This window comes from Salmo salar, chromosome ssa13 (genome assembly GCF_905237065.1).
Source record: "Salmo salar chromosome ssa13, Ssal_v3.1, whole genome shotgun sequence".
Taxonomy (NCBI): domain Eukaryota; kingdom Metazoa; phylum Chordata; class Actinopteri; order Salmoniformes; family Salmonidae; genus Salmo; species Salmo salar.
The window spans coordinates 37,194,991-37,212,296 of record NC_059454.1 but is presented as its reverse complement, the minus strand read 5'-3'; the positions used below and the strand labels follow the sequence as shown (position 1 = coordinate 37,212,296).

The 17,306-nt window shown below is 42.8% G+C and overlaps 1 protein-coding gene across 1 annotated transcript in view; it reads right to left on the bottom strand.

Annotated features, from left to right (window-relative positions):
• Positions 1 to 15,412, bottom strand: part of itga5 (integrin, alpha 5 (fibronectin receptor, alpha polypeptide)) — a 51,524-nt gene extending 36,112 nt beyond the window's left edge. Inside the window, exon 1 of the mRNA XM_014136149.2 lies at positions 14,822 to 15,412. Coding sequence (XP_013991624.1) covers positions 14,822 to 15,018 — 197 coding nt within the window. The 5' untranslated portion in view covers positions 15,019 to 15,412. The remainder of the gene's footprint in view (positions 1 to 14,821) is intronic.
• Between the last annotated feature and the right edge of the window lie 1,894 nt (positions 15,413 to 17,306).

The following is a 17,306-nucleotide window of genomic DNA, read 5'->3' as shown; positions in this document are numbered from 1 at the left end:
AAAGACAGTAAGCGGGGAAAAAAACAAGCCAAAGATGGTAGGCTTACTACATCTATTGAGAATCTGATCTGAAAACAGGCCAACAGTATTCGGTGAGGATATCATTTCAAAGGGAAAAAAACTCAGGAAACAACAAAACGAGGGGAAAAGGCTTTCATCAGCAAATTGGAAACAGGGGTGTGTTTTCACTACCTCACCACCCACACACCCACTCACACCTTGATAGTGATCTGAAAGTATTGTAAATAAGGAACAATTATCATTTAATGGGCCTTTATCTGGCAAGGGATCAGTCTCGCTAGCATTAGCATTTTCATAAAGACCTAAGTGTAGTTGGCTGATTGCTGGATTTAGAAACGGCTTTATGTGTATATGGAGGGAGGAGACCGTCTGGCCCTCTGAGGATTAAGACAGAGCAAAGGGGAGGTGTAGTGGAAAGGGGCAGTCATTTCGGATGCTTCGTGCATACACCAGGCACTTTCAAATCTACAGAGAATGTAGTTGACTGTTTTAGGAACTCAGGGGGACGTCTTTACAATATCAACATCAGAATTTGAATGAGTGATCTCAGAGATTCAGAAAAGAAGTAAGAGTTCTACATTATATGTAGAGGTTTAATATGCCAAGCAGGAGCAGATTGGCCTTCTGGCAACTGCCAGATGGGCTGCTCGAAATTGACAGAAAATATATATATTTTTACATATAAAAATAAAACAATGAAAAAAGGTGACATGGCTGACATGGCCCATGTGCCCGTTAAGATTCTAAGATTTTGGCAATATTTTTCTGTTATACTAATCTATAATGAGCCTTTGGACTGATCAGTGGGCAACATCCAGTCCCCCTACCAAGATGGACCAGCCCTGTTTTCTGTAGGCTGAGCTGAGGTCATGCAAGCTCACATTCAAAGACAAACATCAGCAAAGAGACCTGCTTCGACTGTCATCAGTTAGACAGCCAAGATCATGGATCTTAAAAAACGAAAAGGGTGCCTTTAAATGTGGAAAACGCACATTCTACATAGTCACCTCACTCAAAACTTCCTATTTATTGGGCGGCAAAAACCATGATTTGGTCAAACATTATCCTCATGATTCCTGTAATTTTTTTATTTCTCAACAGCAACTATTTTACAACCACCATATTTGATATGGCTTTGAGATATAGATGTGCAACAGCCATTGCGAGGGCACAGGCCTATGGGCCTCATGGGTCATAGCCTACAACTGCAAAAAAATAATTGGGGACATTACATTTACTGTTGGATGAATACATGTCTAGCAGTGGATATTATATTTAGAGTAAGCGATCTAGTTAATGTGTTTTGAGTTTCCACTTCCTCAGGTGTTGAACCCCAAATTAATTAGCCTATGATATTAGTTAGTGCACATAAAGATGTATTTATTTTTTCAATAGAAATGAATTGCATACATCTGGAAATCCTGGAGTAAAACATAGCAACTATGGTCTAATTGTCAACCCAGAATTCACGACAATAACTGGATTGGGTTTAACAAAACAGCTTGAATCCTGCATTCCTGCATGGATGTGTTAGATGAAACAACTTTTCGAAACGTTTACACCCTCCTCCGCCCTTATGTCGGCAAATCTGATCACGATTCCATTTTGCTCCTCCCTTCCTATAGGCAGAAATTCAAACAGGAAGTACCCATGCTAAGTTTTATTCTGCGCTGGTCTGATCAATAGAAATGCATGTTTCAAGACTGTTTTGATCACACGGACTGGGATATGTTCCGGGTAGCCTCTGAGAACAACATCGACGAATACACGGATACGGCGACTGAGTTCATCAGGAAGAGCATAGGGGATGTTGTTCCTACTGTGACTATTAAAACCTACCCAAACCAGAAACCGTGGATAGATGGCAGAATTCACGGCAAAACTGAAAGCGCGAACCACCGCATTTAACCATGGCAAGGTGACAGGCGAAATAGCTGAATACAAACAGTGTAGTTATTCCCTCCGTAAGGCAATCAAACAGGCAAAATGTCAGTACAGAGACAAAGTGGAGTCGCAATTCTACGGCTCAGACACGAGATGTATGCAACAGGACAATCACGGACTACAAAGGGAAAACCAGCCATGTCGCGGACACCGACGTCTTGCTTCCGGCCAAGCTAAACACCTTCTTCACCCGCTTTGAGGATAACACAGGGCCACTGACGTGGCCCACCCCTAAGGACTGTGGGCTCTCCTTTTCCGTGGCTGAAGTGAGTAAGACATTTAAGCATGTTAACCCTCGCAAGGCTGCCGGCCCAGACGGCATTCCTAGCCGGAATCTCAGAGCATGCGCAGACCAGCTGTCTGGAGTGTTTACGTACATATTCAATCTCTCCCTATCCCAGTCTGCTGTCCCCACTTGCTTCAAGATTTCCACTATTGTTCCCGTACCCAAGAAAGCAAAGGTAACTGAACTAAATGACTATTGCCTCGTAGTACTCACTTCTGTCATCATGAAGTGCTTTGAGAGGCTAGTTTAGGATATCACCTCTACCTTACATAACACCCTAGACCCACTTCAATTTGCTTACCGCCCCAATAGATCCACAGACGATGCAATCGCCATCGCACTGCCCCGATGCACAACTGAGCAAGAGGACAAGTACATTAGAGTGTCTAGTTTGAGAAACAGATGCCTCACAAGTCCTCAACTGGCAGCTTCATTAAATAGTACCCGCAAAACACCAGTCTCAACGTCAACAGCCTCCCACTCCTCTTTCTATTCTGGTTAGAGACAGTTTGCACTGTTCTGTGAAGGGAGTAGTACACAGCGTTGTACGAGAACTTCAGTTTCTTGGCAATTTCTCACATGGAATAGCCTTCATTTCTCAGAACAAGAATAGACTGACTAGTTTCAGAAGAAAGGTCTTTGTTTCTGGCCATTTTGAGCCTGTAATCGAACCCACAAATGCTGATGCTCCAGATACTCAACTAGTCTAAAGAAGGCCAGTTTTATTGCTTCCTTAATCAGAACAACAGTTTTCAGCTGTGCTAACAGAATTGCAAAAGGGGTTTCTAATGATCAATTAGCCTTTTAAAATGATAAACTTGGATTAGCTAACACAACGTACCATTGGAACACAGGAGTGATGGTTGCTGATAATGGGCCTCTGTACGCCTTTGTAGATATTCCATAAAAAAATCTGCCATTTCCAGCTACAATAGTCATTTACAACATTAACAATATCTACACTGTATTTCTGATAAATTTGATGTTATTTTAATGGAGAAAAATATGTTTTTCTGTCAAAAACAAGGACATTTCTAAGTGACCCTTAACTTTTGAACGGTAGTGTATACATATAAATATATGGATGACCAATGACCAAGCGGCCATGTTGGAGCTAAGAACACAAGCATTTTGCTACATTCACAATAACATCTGCTAAATATGTGTATGTGACCAATAAAATTTGATTTTATTATAGTTCTTAATAAAGCACTATGAATGACTTTATAAGATGATTACTCGTGATTTGGGTCCTGGTGCCACCAACTGTAAAAGTCAGTGGCACCACTGACACCAGAGGAAACTGTTAAGTCTGGAGCTCTGTAATAGTAATTAACACTTAGGGTAGGTGTTGATGCAGGGGAACACATGACAGGCACTAATTTGCAATATAGCCTGTCATTAGCTTGGCTTTTATAACATATATGGCTTAAGAAGACAGGCTCCATAGTGATGTGGGCTGGTGTGGATAAAATGCCAGGGCTGAATTCTTGTCCCAGTCTGCCCCTGGGTTCTAGAATGGCCAGCAGATTCACCACCACTCTGATGTTGTCATAGCCAGTGTGGAGGTGACAGCCCCAGTGCTATAGAAACATGATGGTAGAGGTTTGGTTTAGGGTCAGACAGTGCATCTCAGCCAAGCCAAGAAACCCACAGTAGTGCCATCATAGGAAGGGTACTTTTCATTGAACAATTTTGACATATTTTCAGAAAAAAAAAAATGTTGGCAGCATGTTTTCATGTTGCAATAAAAAAAACTACAGCATAGCCAACGGTTTAATAAGGAGACCTTGAGCAATCTACTGCTGGGAATATTGTTCGGAAGGAGCGTAGGTGGAAACATTTGTGGCTTCTCTGCATCTCCCAAAGCGAGACCCACCTACGCCATCAGAAACACACTAACGACCCCAACCTACCTCAGTCTGATGGTTCCAGCTTTAAATTCATTGGTTTAGGCTGCTAGTGTTGAGGCCATAAACAGACTCCTCAGTATAAATGATTGCTACTGCAATCAGCAGAAATGTTAAACAATACATAAGCGAGGCAATAATTCCACTGGTTGCTGCCACTATTTATACAGGGTTGACAAATTAAGGGGTAATATATAAATGATGGAAACCGTTGATCTACTACTGATCTTCCCAGGCTTAAACCCAATGGAGTTTCTGATGAGGTTAGAGAGAGGCAGTCAGAAGCCAAATTCCTCTCGCCCCCTTGCCACCCAAACACAGCTTTTTACCCATTCCACAGTTAATGGTGTTCCTCCCAGCTGCAAAGCTTATGTCACTTGAACACTATTATAATTGCTTTAAGCCAGCCGGGAAAAACACATTCACATTTTGTTGGCATGCCAGTGGCGGGCCGGATGGCTGCAGTCACCATCTGCAGTCGTTAACCCTGGATGCAATGCGAATGGTATGGCACAGACAGACACCCAGGGGACTGGTAGGCCTACATATGATATAAAGATTGGAAAAAGGGCAGGAGGACTGGAGCATTAAATTAAGAAGGCAGGAATCACCTGGAATACAGTCAAGAAAACTGCCCTGGGCTCCCGAGTAGCGCAGCGGTCTAAGGCACTGCATCTCAGTGCTTGAGGCGTCACTACAGACACCCTGGTTAGATTCCAGGCTGTAACACAACCACCCGTGATTGGGAGTCCCATAGGGCGGCGCACAATTGGCCCAGCATCGTCCAGGTTTGGCCGGTGTAGGCCGTCATTGTAAATAAGAATTTGTTCTTAACCTGTTAGGGCTAGGGGGCAGTATTGACACGGCCGGATAAAAAACGTACCCAATTTAATCTGGTTACTACTCCTGCCCAGTAACTAGAATATGCATATAATTATTGGCTTTGGATAGAAAACACCCTAAAGTTTCTAAAACTGTTTGAATGGTCTCTGTGAGTATAACAGAACTCATATGGCAGGCAAAAACCTGAGAAGATTCTGAACAGGAAGTGGCCTGTCTGACAAGTTGTTGTTCATCTTGGCTCTTTTTATTGAAGACTGAGGATCTTTGCTGTAACGTGACACTTCCTACGGCTCCCATAGGCTCTCAGAGCCCGGGAAAAAGCTGAATGATATCGAGGCAGCCCAGGGCTGAAACACATTATCGCGTTTGGATAGTGGCCGATAAGAGTACTCTGAGACTCAGGCTCGTGCACGAGGGCACGAGATGTTTTTATTTTCTCTCTCTTTGTACGTATACACGCTTTCCCGGTCGGAATATTATCACCTTTTTACGAGAAAAATGGCAGAAAAATAGATTTTAAACAGCGGTTGACATGCTTCGAAGTACGGTAATGGAATATTTAGAAATGTTTTGTCACGAATTGTGCCATGCTCGTCACCCATATTTACCCTTTCAGATAGTGTCTTGAACGCACAAACAAAACGCCGCTGTTTGGATATAACTATGGAATATTTTGAACCAAACCAACATTGGTTATTGAAGTAGAAGTCCTGGGAGTGCATTCTGACGAAGACAGCAAAGGTAATAACATTTTTCTTATAGTAAATCTGACTTTGATGAGTGCTAAACTTGCTGGGTGTCTAAATAGCTAGCCCTGTGATGCCGGGCTATCTACTGAGAATATTGCAAAATGTGCTTTCACCGAAAAGCTATTTTAAAATCGGACATATCGAGTGCATAGAGGAGTTCTGTATCTATAATTCTTAAAATAATTGTTATGCTTTTTGTGAACGTTTATCGTGAGTAATTTAGTAAATTCACCGGCAGTGTTCAGTGGGAATGCTAGTCACATGCTAGTCACATGCTAATGTAAAAAGCTGGTTTTTGATATAAATATGAACTTGATTGAACAAAACATGCATGTATTGTATAACATAATGTCCTAGGGTTGTCATCTGATGAAGATCATCAAAGGTTAGTGCTACATTTAGCTGTGGTTTGGGTTTATGTGACATTATATGCTAGCTTGAAAAATGGGTGTCTGATTATTTCTGGCTGGGTACTCTGCTGACATAATCTAATGTTTTGCTTTCGTTGTAAAGCCTTTTTGAAATCGGACAGTGTGGTTAGATTAACGAGAGTCTTATCTTTAAAATGGTGTAAAATAGTCATATGTTTGAAAAATTGAAGTTTTTGCATTTTTGAGGAATTTGAATAACGTGCCACGGGATTACACTGGCTGTTGAGTAGCCCATAGAGGTTAACTGACTTGCCTAGTTAAATAAAGGTTAAAAAAAGTAAAGAAGGAAAAAAGAAAACTGCCAACAGAAGAGTTAGCTCAAGATGCACTGTTGAGGCAACAAGGTTATGTAACATGATAGTTACATAGTTAAAAAGTAGTAACTAGTTACAAAGTTGGTAATTAGCTAAAACGCTAAAGTTGTCCATGATGTGATTCGAACACACAATGTTTGGATTGTTATGTGCCCACACATCCTCCCCGAACAACCTCCCTCCTCCTGTGGAGCAGAGGACCTCAACCACGGATTGTGAAATAGACACAAAATACTTATTGGGAATTTGGCATAGTAACAGTGCCAGGGAAACTAAAACAAAGCATGGATTGCTGTCATATCTTGTCCATAGACTGCTTACAGGGTAAGGAAACCAATATGTCATTTTGTAATTTGGGTAAACTATCTAAGCAACCCACTCTCTATCTGTAATTGAAATGCACTGTATACAAAATTGTGTACTGGACACAACTTTTTTGTGTGCAGTTACTATGCCAATTTTCCAATAAGTGTTTTGTGTCCATTTCACAATAATCTGTGATAGTGGGTTGGTTGAGGCCCTCCACAACAGGGGAGGGCCTCAACCAACAAACAGTTACAAATAATAAGTAGAACAGCCTTCAAAAGCGTTGGTCCAAACCTCAACTTGGGATGGGACTACATGAACAAAATCACAAATGCAGTCACTCAACTAACTCTTCAAAATCATCTCCTCACAACAAGGGGAAACCGAACTAACTCAAGTACAGTGACTCAAACTGAATCTGTGGAGCTCTTGACCTTCCTCCCTCTCTCTCCCTTCCTCTCTCGCTCTCTCTCTCTCTCTCCAGCAGCAGATATTGAGATCTGGCCAGTGCCCAAATACAACGAGTAAACCGTTACAGCAGCAACTGTTTTCCTCTTCCGCTTTGAGGAACCGGCTGCCGCACAGCCTTGGCGAACTGACGCAAATACATTTAAGATAATGCATTACTGTACAAGAGGAGGGTCTTCAGTCAGAAATGCCAACAAACTGTCAAATGGGATCATCACAAGAACACCAAATATGACATTGTCACATTATCACTAGACCGAATTACTGGAAGTATTTATGACTCACTGTGTCACTGTGGAGGGGAATACCAGTTAAATGTGCTGTACTATAATAAGGACTTCTTTTGGACCATGTAGAGCCGTGACACACGGCCTTCAGTCTGACACACGATCTTCGGTTCGGTCCAAGCCAAGGCCAGACCAGGAGACGGACTGTCTCCCAACTGCTATTCTGTCTGGTCATCCTTCAGTTCCACACACACACACACACACACACACACACACACACACGCGCTCAGTACTGCTGTCCAGGACCTTCTTACTCCTCTGGGCCAGACACAGAGGGAGATGATGAGAGTAGCAGTGTCTGCTGGGATGGCTAATGCTGAAAGAGAGAACACTGTACAGAACACTCATTCATAGGCTGCATCCCAAATGGTACTAATATAGCCATACAGTCAGCTGCTACAGTAGGAACCAAATTACTGTAAATGAAGTAGGAACCTGCTCTGAAAATTCTTATTTTGAGGGGTATTGAAGAGTTCCAATCTCATTATGGTTTCCTTTCTATAAATTTACCCCAAATTTCCAAAAACAAACTGCCCAGCAATCAGGTTAAAACCTTGTTTGTCTCACACTCCCATTTTGAGTACTGTACTTGAAGAGCAGCAGTTACAACAAAAACTACCCACCCACCAATGTTGATCTGATAAACATTCCCCCCTCTCCAGAACCGGATCTTAATGTCACTGCAAAAACATTTTCTCCCAAAGGACGTTAGTTCAGTACAGCAGAAGACCTGCAAGTCAACAGCAGATTCAGATTCAGTGTTTAATAATCACATGTACAGGGTTGCAGGTGTGATTGCAGGGTACAGCGAAAATCTTAGGCTTCGAGCTCCAACCTAATGGTAATAAAAACAACAATAGAAATAGCACTATATACATAATAACAACAGTAGCAGAGATGAATAAATACATGTCCGTTGGGGTGGAGGCAGAGTAAAGACTGTTTAGGGGTGGGGGATGACCATAGGGGGAGAAGCAGGACCACTGAGGCCGTGTGGGGACCAAATGAAATAAAAACAATACAAATGTTTTTTTTAAATGTAATAATATACATATTAGCAACTGCACCAGTGATGAATGCCGTTGGAGGGGGGGGCAAGAATGTCAATAGGGGGAGCAGCAGGTAAGGTAAGTGATCATTGAGGGTGGGGAATGTCCAGGGGAGTAGCAGGGGGCCAGGGTGGAGTCGGTCGCTGACTAGTGGTGGCTATTCAGCAGCCTGATGTCCCAGGTGCGGAGAGCTAACTACACTACACTGCTGTTTAGTATTAGTGACAGGGAGAAAGCAGCACTGGTGAATACATTTTACATTTATATTTTGGTAATTTAGCAGATGCTCTTATCCAGATTGACTTAGTCAGTGCAGTCTGCCAGTCCCCTGTACTCTAACATACAGCGACACTGATCTTTGAAATATGGGTGGATTTTCCCATTCGTCTTCATGTATTCCATGGCTCTGATACAGGGTAGTTAACGATGAACAGGGATTCAGATACCCTCAGTTCCATTGTAAAACAAATACACCTGTGGTTTGGATTGCTTTAGACTTGATTTGTGATTATGGGCTGATTTGTGATTATGGGCTCAATGTTAATGGGGCAGCAGGTGGCCTAGTGGTTAGAGCGTTGGACTAGTAACTGAAAGGTTGCAAGATCGAATCCCCGAGCTGACAAGGTAAAGGAATCTGTTGTTCTGCCCCTGAACAAGGCAGTTAACCCACTGTTCCTAGGCCATCTTTGAAAATAAGAATTTGATCTTAACTGACTTGCCTAGTTATATAAAGGTGTCAAATAAATCAATCATCCTCATATTATGTAGGTGTTGCATGCTAGTGAGGATCTTAGAGACATAGCTCTTTCTAAACACTGTGGCTCATTCAGCAAAACCACCAGGCATTGTCATTTCACAAGGGTTTCACAAGTGGCAAGTTGGTCATTTCAAACACCCTAAACGTGGAGCTGAGTTTAAAGAGACTATATGACGCCAAATTGCAACCCAGCCCTGAAAAATAAAAAAATCCCCACACCCCCACAGACCCCAAAAACACAATGAGGGATGTTTTTAACACCAGGCCATTCACACCTCTCCACAGTGACCACCAAGGGGGGGTCCAGTCCTTTATACCTCTAAAGGGGAAGACAGTGGGGCTGACGGAAGGAGAGTCACACAGCCATCCCTCTGATCACCTCTCATTCACTCCCATTCACCACAGCTGTCTGGACACAAATTGTCTCTGTTGTCTCCCAAGTACCCCCTTGCGCAAACATTGACCGCGAGAGTAGCAGCATCGTGGTCAATTCCATTTTGCACGCTCACACGCTCTACAAACACACAAGCATTGTATAATTTTAATATTGTAAATGTTATATTAAAGTTGTAATAGAGTAATAATGTCATTTTATTTATGATGTAGACTGTTGTTTTGATGTAATTGTTTTATTCCTGTGTGGACCCTAGGAAGAGTAATGAGGATCCTAATAAATACTAAAATTGTAATTCAAGATTTGAATCTGAACTGGAATGATGGCAATAACTCTATTTTGATTCCGATGTTTGGTCTGGCTAGATCCATTTCCCCAAAAGGAGAGTGCCATTACAAGTCTGTACAATGAATGGAGTCCCTTTTTGACCCTAATAGGGCAAAAGAAACCAGGACTGCTGGCAGTTAAAGATTCCTGGGGTGTTTCTGGGCCCCGGTCAGCAGGCTAAACATGTCCCCATTAACCTTTAAAACAACACACTGGGTCAGCAGGTAGCTTTGAGGGTAGAGCGTTGGGCCAGTAACCGAAAGGTTGCTGGTTTGAATACCAGAGCTGACAAGGTGAAAAATATATAAAATGTCACTGTGACCTTGAGCAAGGCATTCCCTGGGGGAGTTGGGATATGCACAAATGCGCATTTTCATTACACACTTGTGTGTAATAGGACAAATATAAGCACCCCCAAATTATTATTATTATTATAATACAGAATGATCAGACCAACCTCACAGGCCTGAAGCGAGAACAGAGAAAGACTCAAATAGGCCTTTTAAAAAGTGAATAAATAAATAAAGAACATGGGAGTCACATGGAAAGTTTCTCAGATGGAAAACAGCAAACATTCACACAAAGAGCCCCATTGTCCAACACAGAGGGCCATGAAAAGCAGCTAATCGCAGAGCAGAGAACCTGAGTGAAGAATACCTTGGCAACCCAAATACACAGGCCCAATTTAAACAACGTCCACCCCTCACACCAACTGTGATTTATAAACAGAATCTCACAAACGAAAATAGCAACAATGAAAACAATACCAGAAATCTGCTTGATCATATGGTGAGGGAGACAGTGCAGACACAGAAAATATTTCTGTTTTAGCAGCTAACACAGCCCCCGGTCCAGTATTAATATTGGTTTAGCAGAAACCTTATTTAAGAGGGTAAACTCCAGGAAAGTGACCAACATGAACGATGACCTGACTTCGATCTGGGTATGACACAGTTAAACCTTCCATGATCTAATGGAGAACACCACCAAGCCCATCTCAAACACGTGGTAGGGATGGGATGGGGAACAGTGTCATCATCATCATCATCAGAGGCATCCATGACTAAATATCTCCTTATGACTGCCTTCCAATGCAATCTGTACATAATTACACCCAGAAGAAAGACAGAGACAGACAGACCCCATTCAGCTCAGCCCACAACATTTGTGATTCCCAGATTATTTCTTTCTTTGGATCACCATTAGCTTTTTGCAGATGCTACTCTTCCTAGGGTTCACATTATCTCACTTCATCCAAGTTAAAATTGTCTCTTGATATATCGTATTTTCTAGACAGACAGGACTACCTGCTGTTATTGGGATGAATAACATAAATATACGGTCCAGAAGCAGACATCGATCGGTCCAGACAGAGACAATCCCGGACAGCCAGGCCTGTCATCTATAGTCTGACCTCTGACCTCAGCCATGTTAACAGTCCACACCCTGAATCCCTGTCTGGCTCCAGAAACAGGGAAGGAGGAATGTGTTTCTGCTGCTGCTGGATGGATGGAGAGGTATTAAGCAGTTTCCTTCTCAGCCCGGCGGATCTGCTGTGGCCTCGCTGAGATTCATAGAGCCAAGTCAGGTTGAGGAGAAGACCTGTCCTTACAAGGCCCCATACTGTGCTGCTACTTCTCTCTGTAGACTCTACATACAGGGGACCATAAATAAGGTCTCGCCGGTGTCTAACTGACACACAGTTCATGAACCCTATTCTCAGGCAGTCTACCACGGTGGTCTCAGTGCAGGGCTAGTGTCCTCTCTGTCCGCTAGTTTACTTAATTCTATTAGACCAGGCCAGGGGGCATGACAGGAATCAGACACACATACACTCATGGAGCCATGCTATCAGTGACAGAGAAAGTCTGTCTGTGTGTAGTAGGGTGGGGGATGAATGTGTGAGAGCGCTCTGTCTCGCCCTTTCTCACTTTTGTGTGTTTCCGTAGGCCTATGCTACTGTTGAGGTTCCTAAATAAAACAGAGAGAGAGAGACGAGAGAGAAATGAGTCTTCAAACAGCTGGCCATGAGAAGAGTCTTTGGCAAGTGCTTTATGTTTTCCAGAGAAGAGTTTATCCTACAGGTACAGGTCAAAGAGGTGTTGTGTGTGCATCTTGCATCAGGCACAGGCATCCTCCCTGATCCCAGGCAGAGACTGACCTCACCCATGGATTCCAGCTACTCCCGTACTAGCCACGACATGGGCGACAGTCTGACAACTGATAAAACTTACGGAGAAGAAGACGAGTGATAACTGGAAACGTATGTTTCTGTTTCCTGCTGGATTATGTTACTGACGTGTGAAATGTGGGAAATAAAATATATGATTTAGTCAAAGGAAGATTTTTGAGACCAGGTTTAAACTTTGCTCTCATCCTGTGTCTGGTTTGGCAAGCATCTGAACAGTAGCATTAGTGAGAGTACAAGACAGTGGGTAGATACATGCTAAATGTAGTATCCCCCTTCTTCACCAACCCATTGTCTTAGCTCTCCTCCCCCTGGCCATGACGTCTCCGCTGTTAAAAGTTCAGATGAAGTCATCGACCAGTGAGATGACTGCTGCTCTAGCTGCTGCTGTGACTTCATTCACGAGACGGGGGGGACGTAAATTAAAGACCCTGCAGAATTACATCAGACCAGAGGAAGGGGGCATGGGGGGAGGTATAGGGGATTTAATACACTCTTGACACAGACTGCCAGCCTCACGTCCTAAATCATAGTGTTCCTAGACCTAGAGCCCCTGTCTGGTAGAAAAATATAGACCAATGGCAGCAGCCCCTTAAAGGAGTGAGTGAGGAGGAGAATCCCACCCTGTCTGTGTCTGAACTCTAGTCAAGGAACTAGTGAAGTGGGGAGGAGAAACTGGAGCCACTGGCGGCCCACTCGGCACAAAGCCCCTCTCCTAAACCCCTGGCTGGCTGGCGAGACAGTAAAAAAACACAGCCAGCCAGGATGTCTGATTGCGTCTGGCCCCAGTGGCCCGGCTAGCTTCTAGCTTCACTTTGGATAATGATTATTACAATTACAGGGCAGACAGCTAGGTCCAGGCTGAGTCGCTGACACTGCATACTGATGAGTGGTGGTCGACTCAGTCAAAGCAATCTTATTCTGACACACATAGCCCCAGGATGGCAGCAACACAGCTGTGAATCTGCCAGCATGTCATTTACTTCCCTCATGCTGCATTCCTAGTGATATAAGAGCTGTTGTTGCTATGGTTATTGATACAAAGACCAGATGTTGTCATTTGCTGGATGTCATTGTGGCCACCCGGGCATCTTCCATCATCAACTATGTCTGTCTTCAGACTATCTATCAGTCCATTTACCTGACCACATATCGACTGTGCTGCTCCAGTAGTCTGTTTACCCCATAATAAGTCTGGAATAAGCTCTAAGCCATTCTTAATGAGTGATCTCAGCAGCAGTATAGACAGGACTGATGTGATGGAGCCACTGCATGCCAGGACGCTGAGATAATAGTCACAGCATGTTTGTGACACAGACACAGAGATCACATTCCCATAATGCCAAGCGGCATAACACTAAATTGCACAGGAGCATTTCAGAGTAAGACCAATACGTCTGGTATGGAGGAAGAGGTGGATGGTGATCACATCAAAAGAACAGAGTTGGGGTAAAGCTGCTTCAAATTGGCTCTTAGTTTGACATTTAGAGCCAATGAGAGATTAGAGGTCAGAATGAAATCCAATTTTAGGACAATGAGATTACAGTTTAAAGACTATTATATGAAAAGGTTTTCCCAAATATGGCACAAATGTAATCTTTATTGAGTTTAATCTCAGCTTGATGTTCCCTTTTGATCCTATATGTTTATATTCTATAGCATTCTAATAGAGTGCCCATAGAATTATCACAGATTACCAATGTTACCTAAATTATAGAGACCAGCATTCCAACTAAAGGCTTCAGGCTCTCCGGCTTGCAGAACACACATTTTGTAGGTGTAATTTGTGTAAATTAGGTTATAAAGAGAAAAGTGGAAGAAAATCATCCTGTTAAACCAAAATTGTTCAGTTTTACCTTAGACAAAACAAACACACTGGCTACCTCACAGATGCTTAAAGGGGTTGACACAGGTAAATCCATGCAACAGAGTGATCTTGAAATCTCAACGGCTGAGATGAACTAAAATGGAAGATGCCCTGACTGTTTTCTATTAAAACTGATGCGTGTGCGCGCTGAAGTCTTAATGAGGTATGATAACAAGTGGACACCTTAGCAATATTGTTGTTTTGAGGCTCTTAGTTACAATTGAAGCTGTAGTTAACTACCACTGACATAAAGGAAATAATGTGGCCAACACACTGACTAAAACACTTTTTATAATAGGAAAAATTGCGCTTTATATAGAGGCACTGGCCATTCCCAATTCTAACATAGGGTGGTCACTCACTGGTCAAGTCACTAGATAAGGACAACCTTTTTTTCATTGCGCGTGAAGAGAGGATGGATTTCGAACCAAATTCAAAGAGAACATGTAATTTAATGTCCAATTATCAGATATATTAATTGTATTTATGTAATGTAGGCTATTGTAAAATATTTAGTTGATAGGCAATTTGCGTGAACCCGAGAATAAACCCTCTAAACTCCTTGGCCCACATTTTCCACTTGGAGCCTATAATGAAATGTACCAACAAATGCCTAATTTGTCCAAACATGTTTGCAGTAACTTGCAAAATGACTTCCAAGTAAGAAAGAAAAAACGTACCTTGAAGAATTGGTCAAGTAAAATTCCACGGAATATCCGAAGTAGCTCCCATTAGGTCCGCTGTAGACAGTGGGGTTTTCCACGTCCAAGTTGAATGCAGCACACAACTGTAGGATAATTATCAGACAAACCCCAATACAGCAGAATGGGTAGTTCACTTCTCCCGGCGTCTCCGAACGGTATCTTCTGGAACCCATTCTATTTCTAAATGAATCCACTAAAATGTGTTTTGTTTTAATCAACACCCGAGTTGCTCTAATGTTTTCAGATCCGTAGAGCTTGTGGAGTGGTTGTTCTACCTATTTCTCTAAACTGCATGCCTTGAAACTAAAACTCGCTGTATGTCTCCTAAATGCTCAGTCAGCCTCTTCCCTCGGCGTCCTCACCGCTCGCTGTCCCTCACTACGCTCGTTCTGCTCCTAATTGAGGGAACATTGAAAGGAGGTAGTTCCTCGACTCGTGACAACTTTAGGAGAGGTGGAGCTCTTGCTTCACAAAAAGACAGACAGAAGAGAAAACTAGTGTGTAACTTCAGTGGGCTACACTCAGAACTGATTCATCTGTATGTTACAGCATCCTAGAAGATTCTGGAGAAATGTTCCCGACCTGGGAGTTCTGATTGTTTTATTCTCACCATGGCGCGCTGCCATCATTTGCATTCAATCGTTCAGAAGGAGGGGTTTAGTCTGATAAAGACATGGTTGGGTGCCTGTGTGACCTAAACCGTGTCTACCTGGGTCGTACTGAGAAACAGAGAGAGAGAGAGGCAGGGCGATGATAACCAGATCTATTATTAACTGGCTGAACAATGGACACAGAGTAACATCAAAGGTCCTCATGATCCAATATTATGTTATATCTCTCTGGGCTGATCTATTCCTGATAGGCCTTGGAATTAAGAAGCAATAGTGGTTATTTACCAAGACCTGTTTCTTGAGGTACAAAGGCATTTGATGATTATTTGTGGCAGCTAGGAATGCCGATTGCTTACATTATTTCAAGAAGGAACCATACAGATCAAGATTGTAGAGAAAGCTGTGATTCTAGGCCCTGATGATCATAATAACCATCTCCATATATCAGCCTCTTTTAACATGAGTGGTATCACAAAGTGTGGGCTGCATATGTTTTCTATTAGTTGAATTGTGTTATATGATCAGCATAAGGTTCTCTCCCAGGGTGTGGAAACTATGGTAACATTTCCTATTTGTGTTTCTGAGTCACACCAAAGGAGACCCACACCGTTGGAATGTGGTTACGCTGCAAGTCAGAAGCAGCCACCTGACTGAAATTAAACATTTAATAAAGCCACTCGCCTGGCTGGGAATAGTGACTGCTGGTTTATCTGATTCACCCAGCTAAGTAAGATTGGGACTGAGGGGCCACATTTAGCTGGGTGGCACTAAGTACTAAGGACTGTCCCCCCAAGGCGCATTCCTATTTAGAACTACACTAGCAGAAGAAATGGTTTTAATGCTCTTTAGAACCAACATGGGTTCAATGGGTGGCTTCATATGGCTCTCAAGAAGGTTAGCTATAGAACCACAAAGCACCCTTGTTTTAAGCAGTATAGTATAGTCTCTGCCGAGGGGGAAGGGGGTCCAGTCGTGGAGCTGTTGAGAAAAATGTTGATCGTCTGTGGGGCGATTCACAGCTGTCAGAGGCAACGTGCCGGTTCACAGCCCTAATCCTGCTCGTGCTCCCATTCCTTCTCTCTCACTCCCTTTTTAGACCCACATGATGAGCTTGCAGATGGATGAAAGTGAAACCCTCTGTGTTTGACAAGGGTTTACTGCTCCAACCAGATCATATCACTGTCCAACAATTACTGTTTCTTATTCCAGGATTCTGTCGTTTTTAATGGCACAGTGATCTGCGAGCGATTTGCCATAGACCCTTACACTTATGAACACACCCTCGTTGGGTTAATCGGTTAATTCTGAGAGACGAGAGAGGTAAAGAAATACTTTAGGGATAGATAAAAGAGATGTGTACTCCTAGTCAGTTACTATCATGGCTGACCCTTCCACCAGCCAATATGTTATCTATTATCGCACTAACCTGCAAGGGACAAGAATGTACCCTCAAACAAGCTGAGGTGTATGACATGGATTTCAAAAGCCTGTCCGGTAACACTTAAACCTGTGTAGTAACACTAGTAACAACATTGTATTAACATGTTAGAAAACAGTGGCTGTTCCTTATTCCACATGGGTAATAACAAAAACAGTTCAACCCCATTACCATAAACACACAGCAAGTCCTATGTAGGCCTAATTACTGTAGTAATTACAGTGTTACTACACATGTATGAGCGCATTTTAAGTTCTGCTTAGAACTCGATTTCAGTACAGTGATTCTTATCTTACAGAATACATGTCATACTTCGTAAGCTCTCAGAACAGGAACGGAATCCAACGTTGGTACTGTACAGCTAATATGAAGCTAAAACAACAGGAAAATAGCAGGTAATGCAGTTGGATTT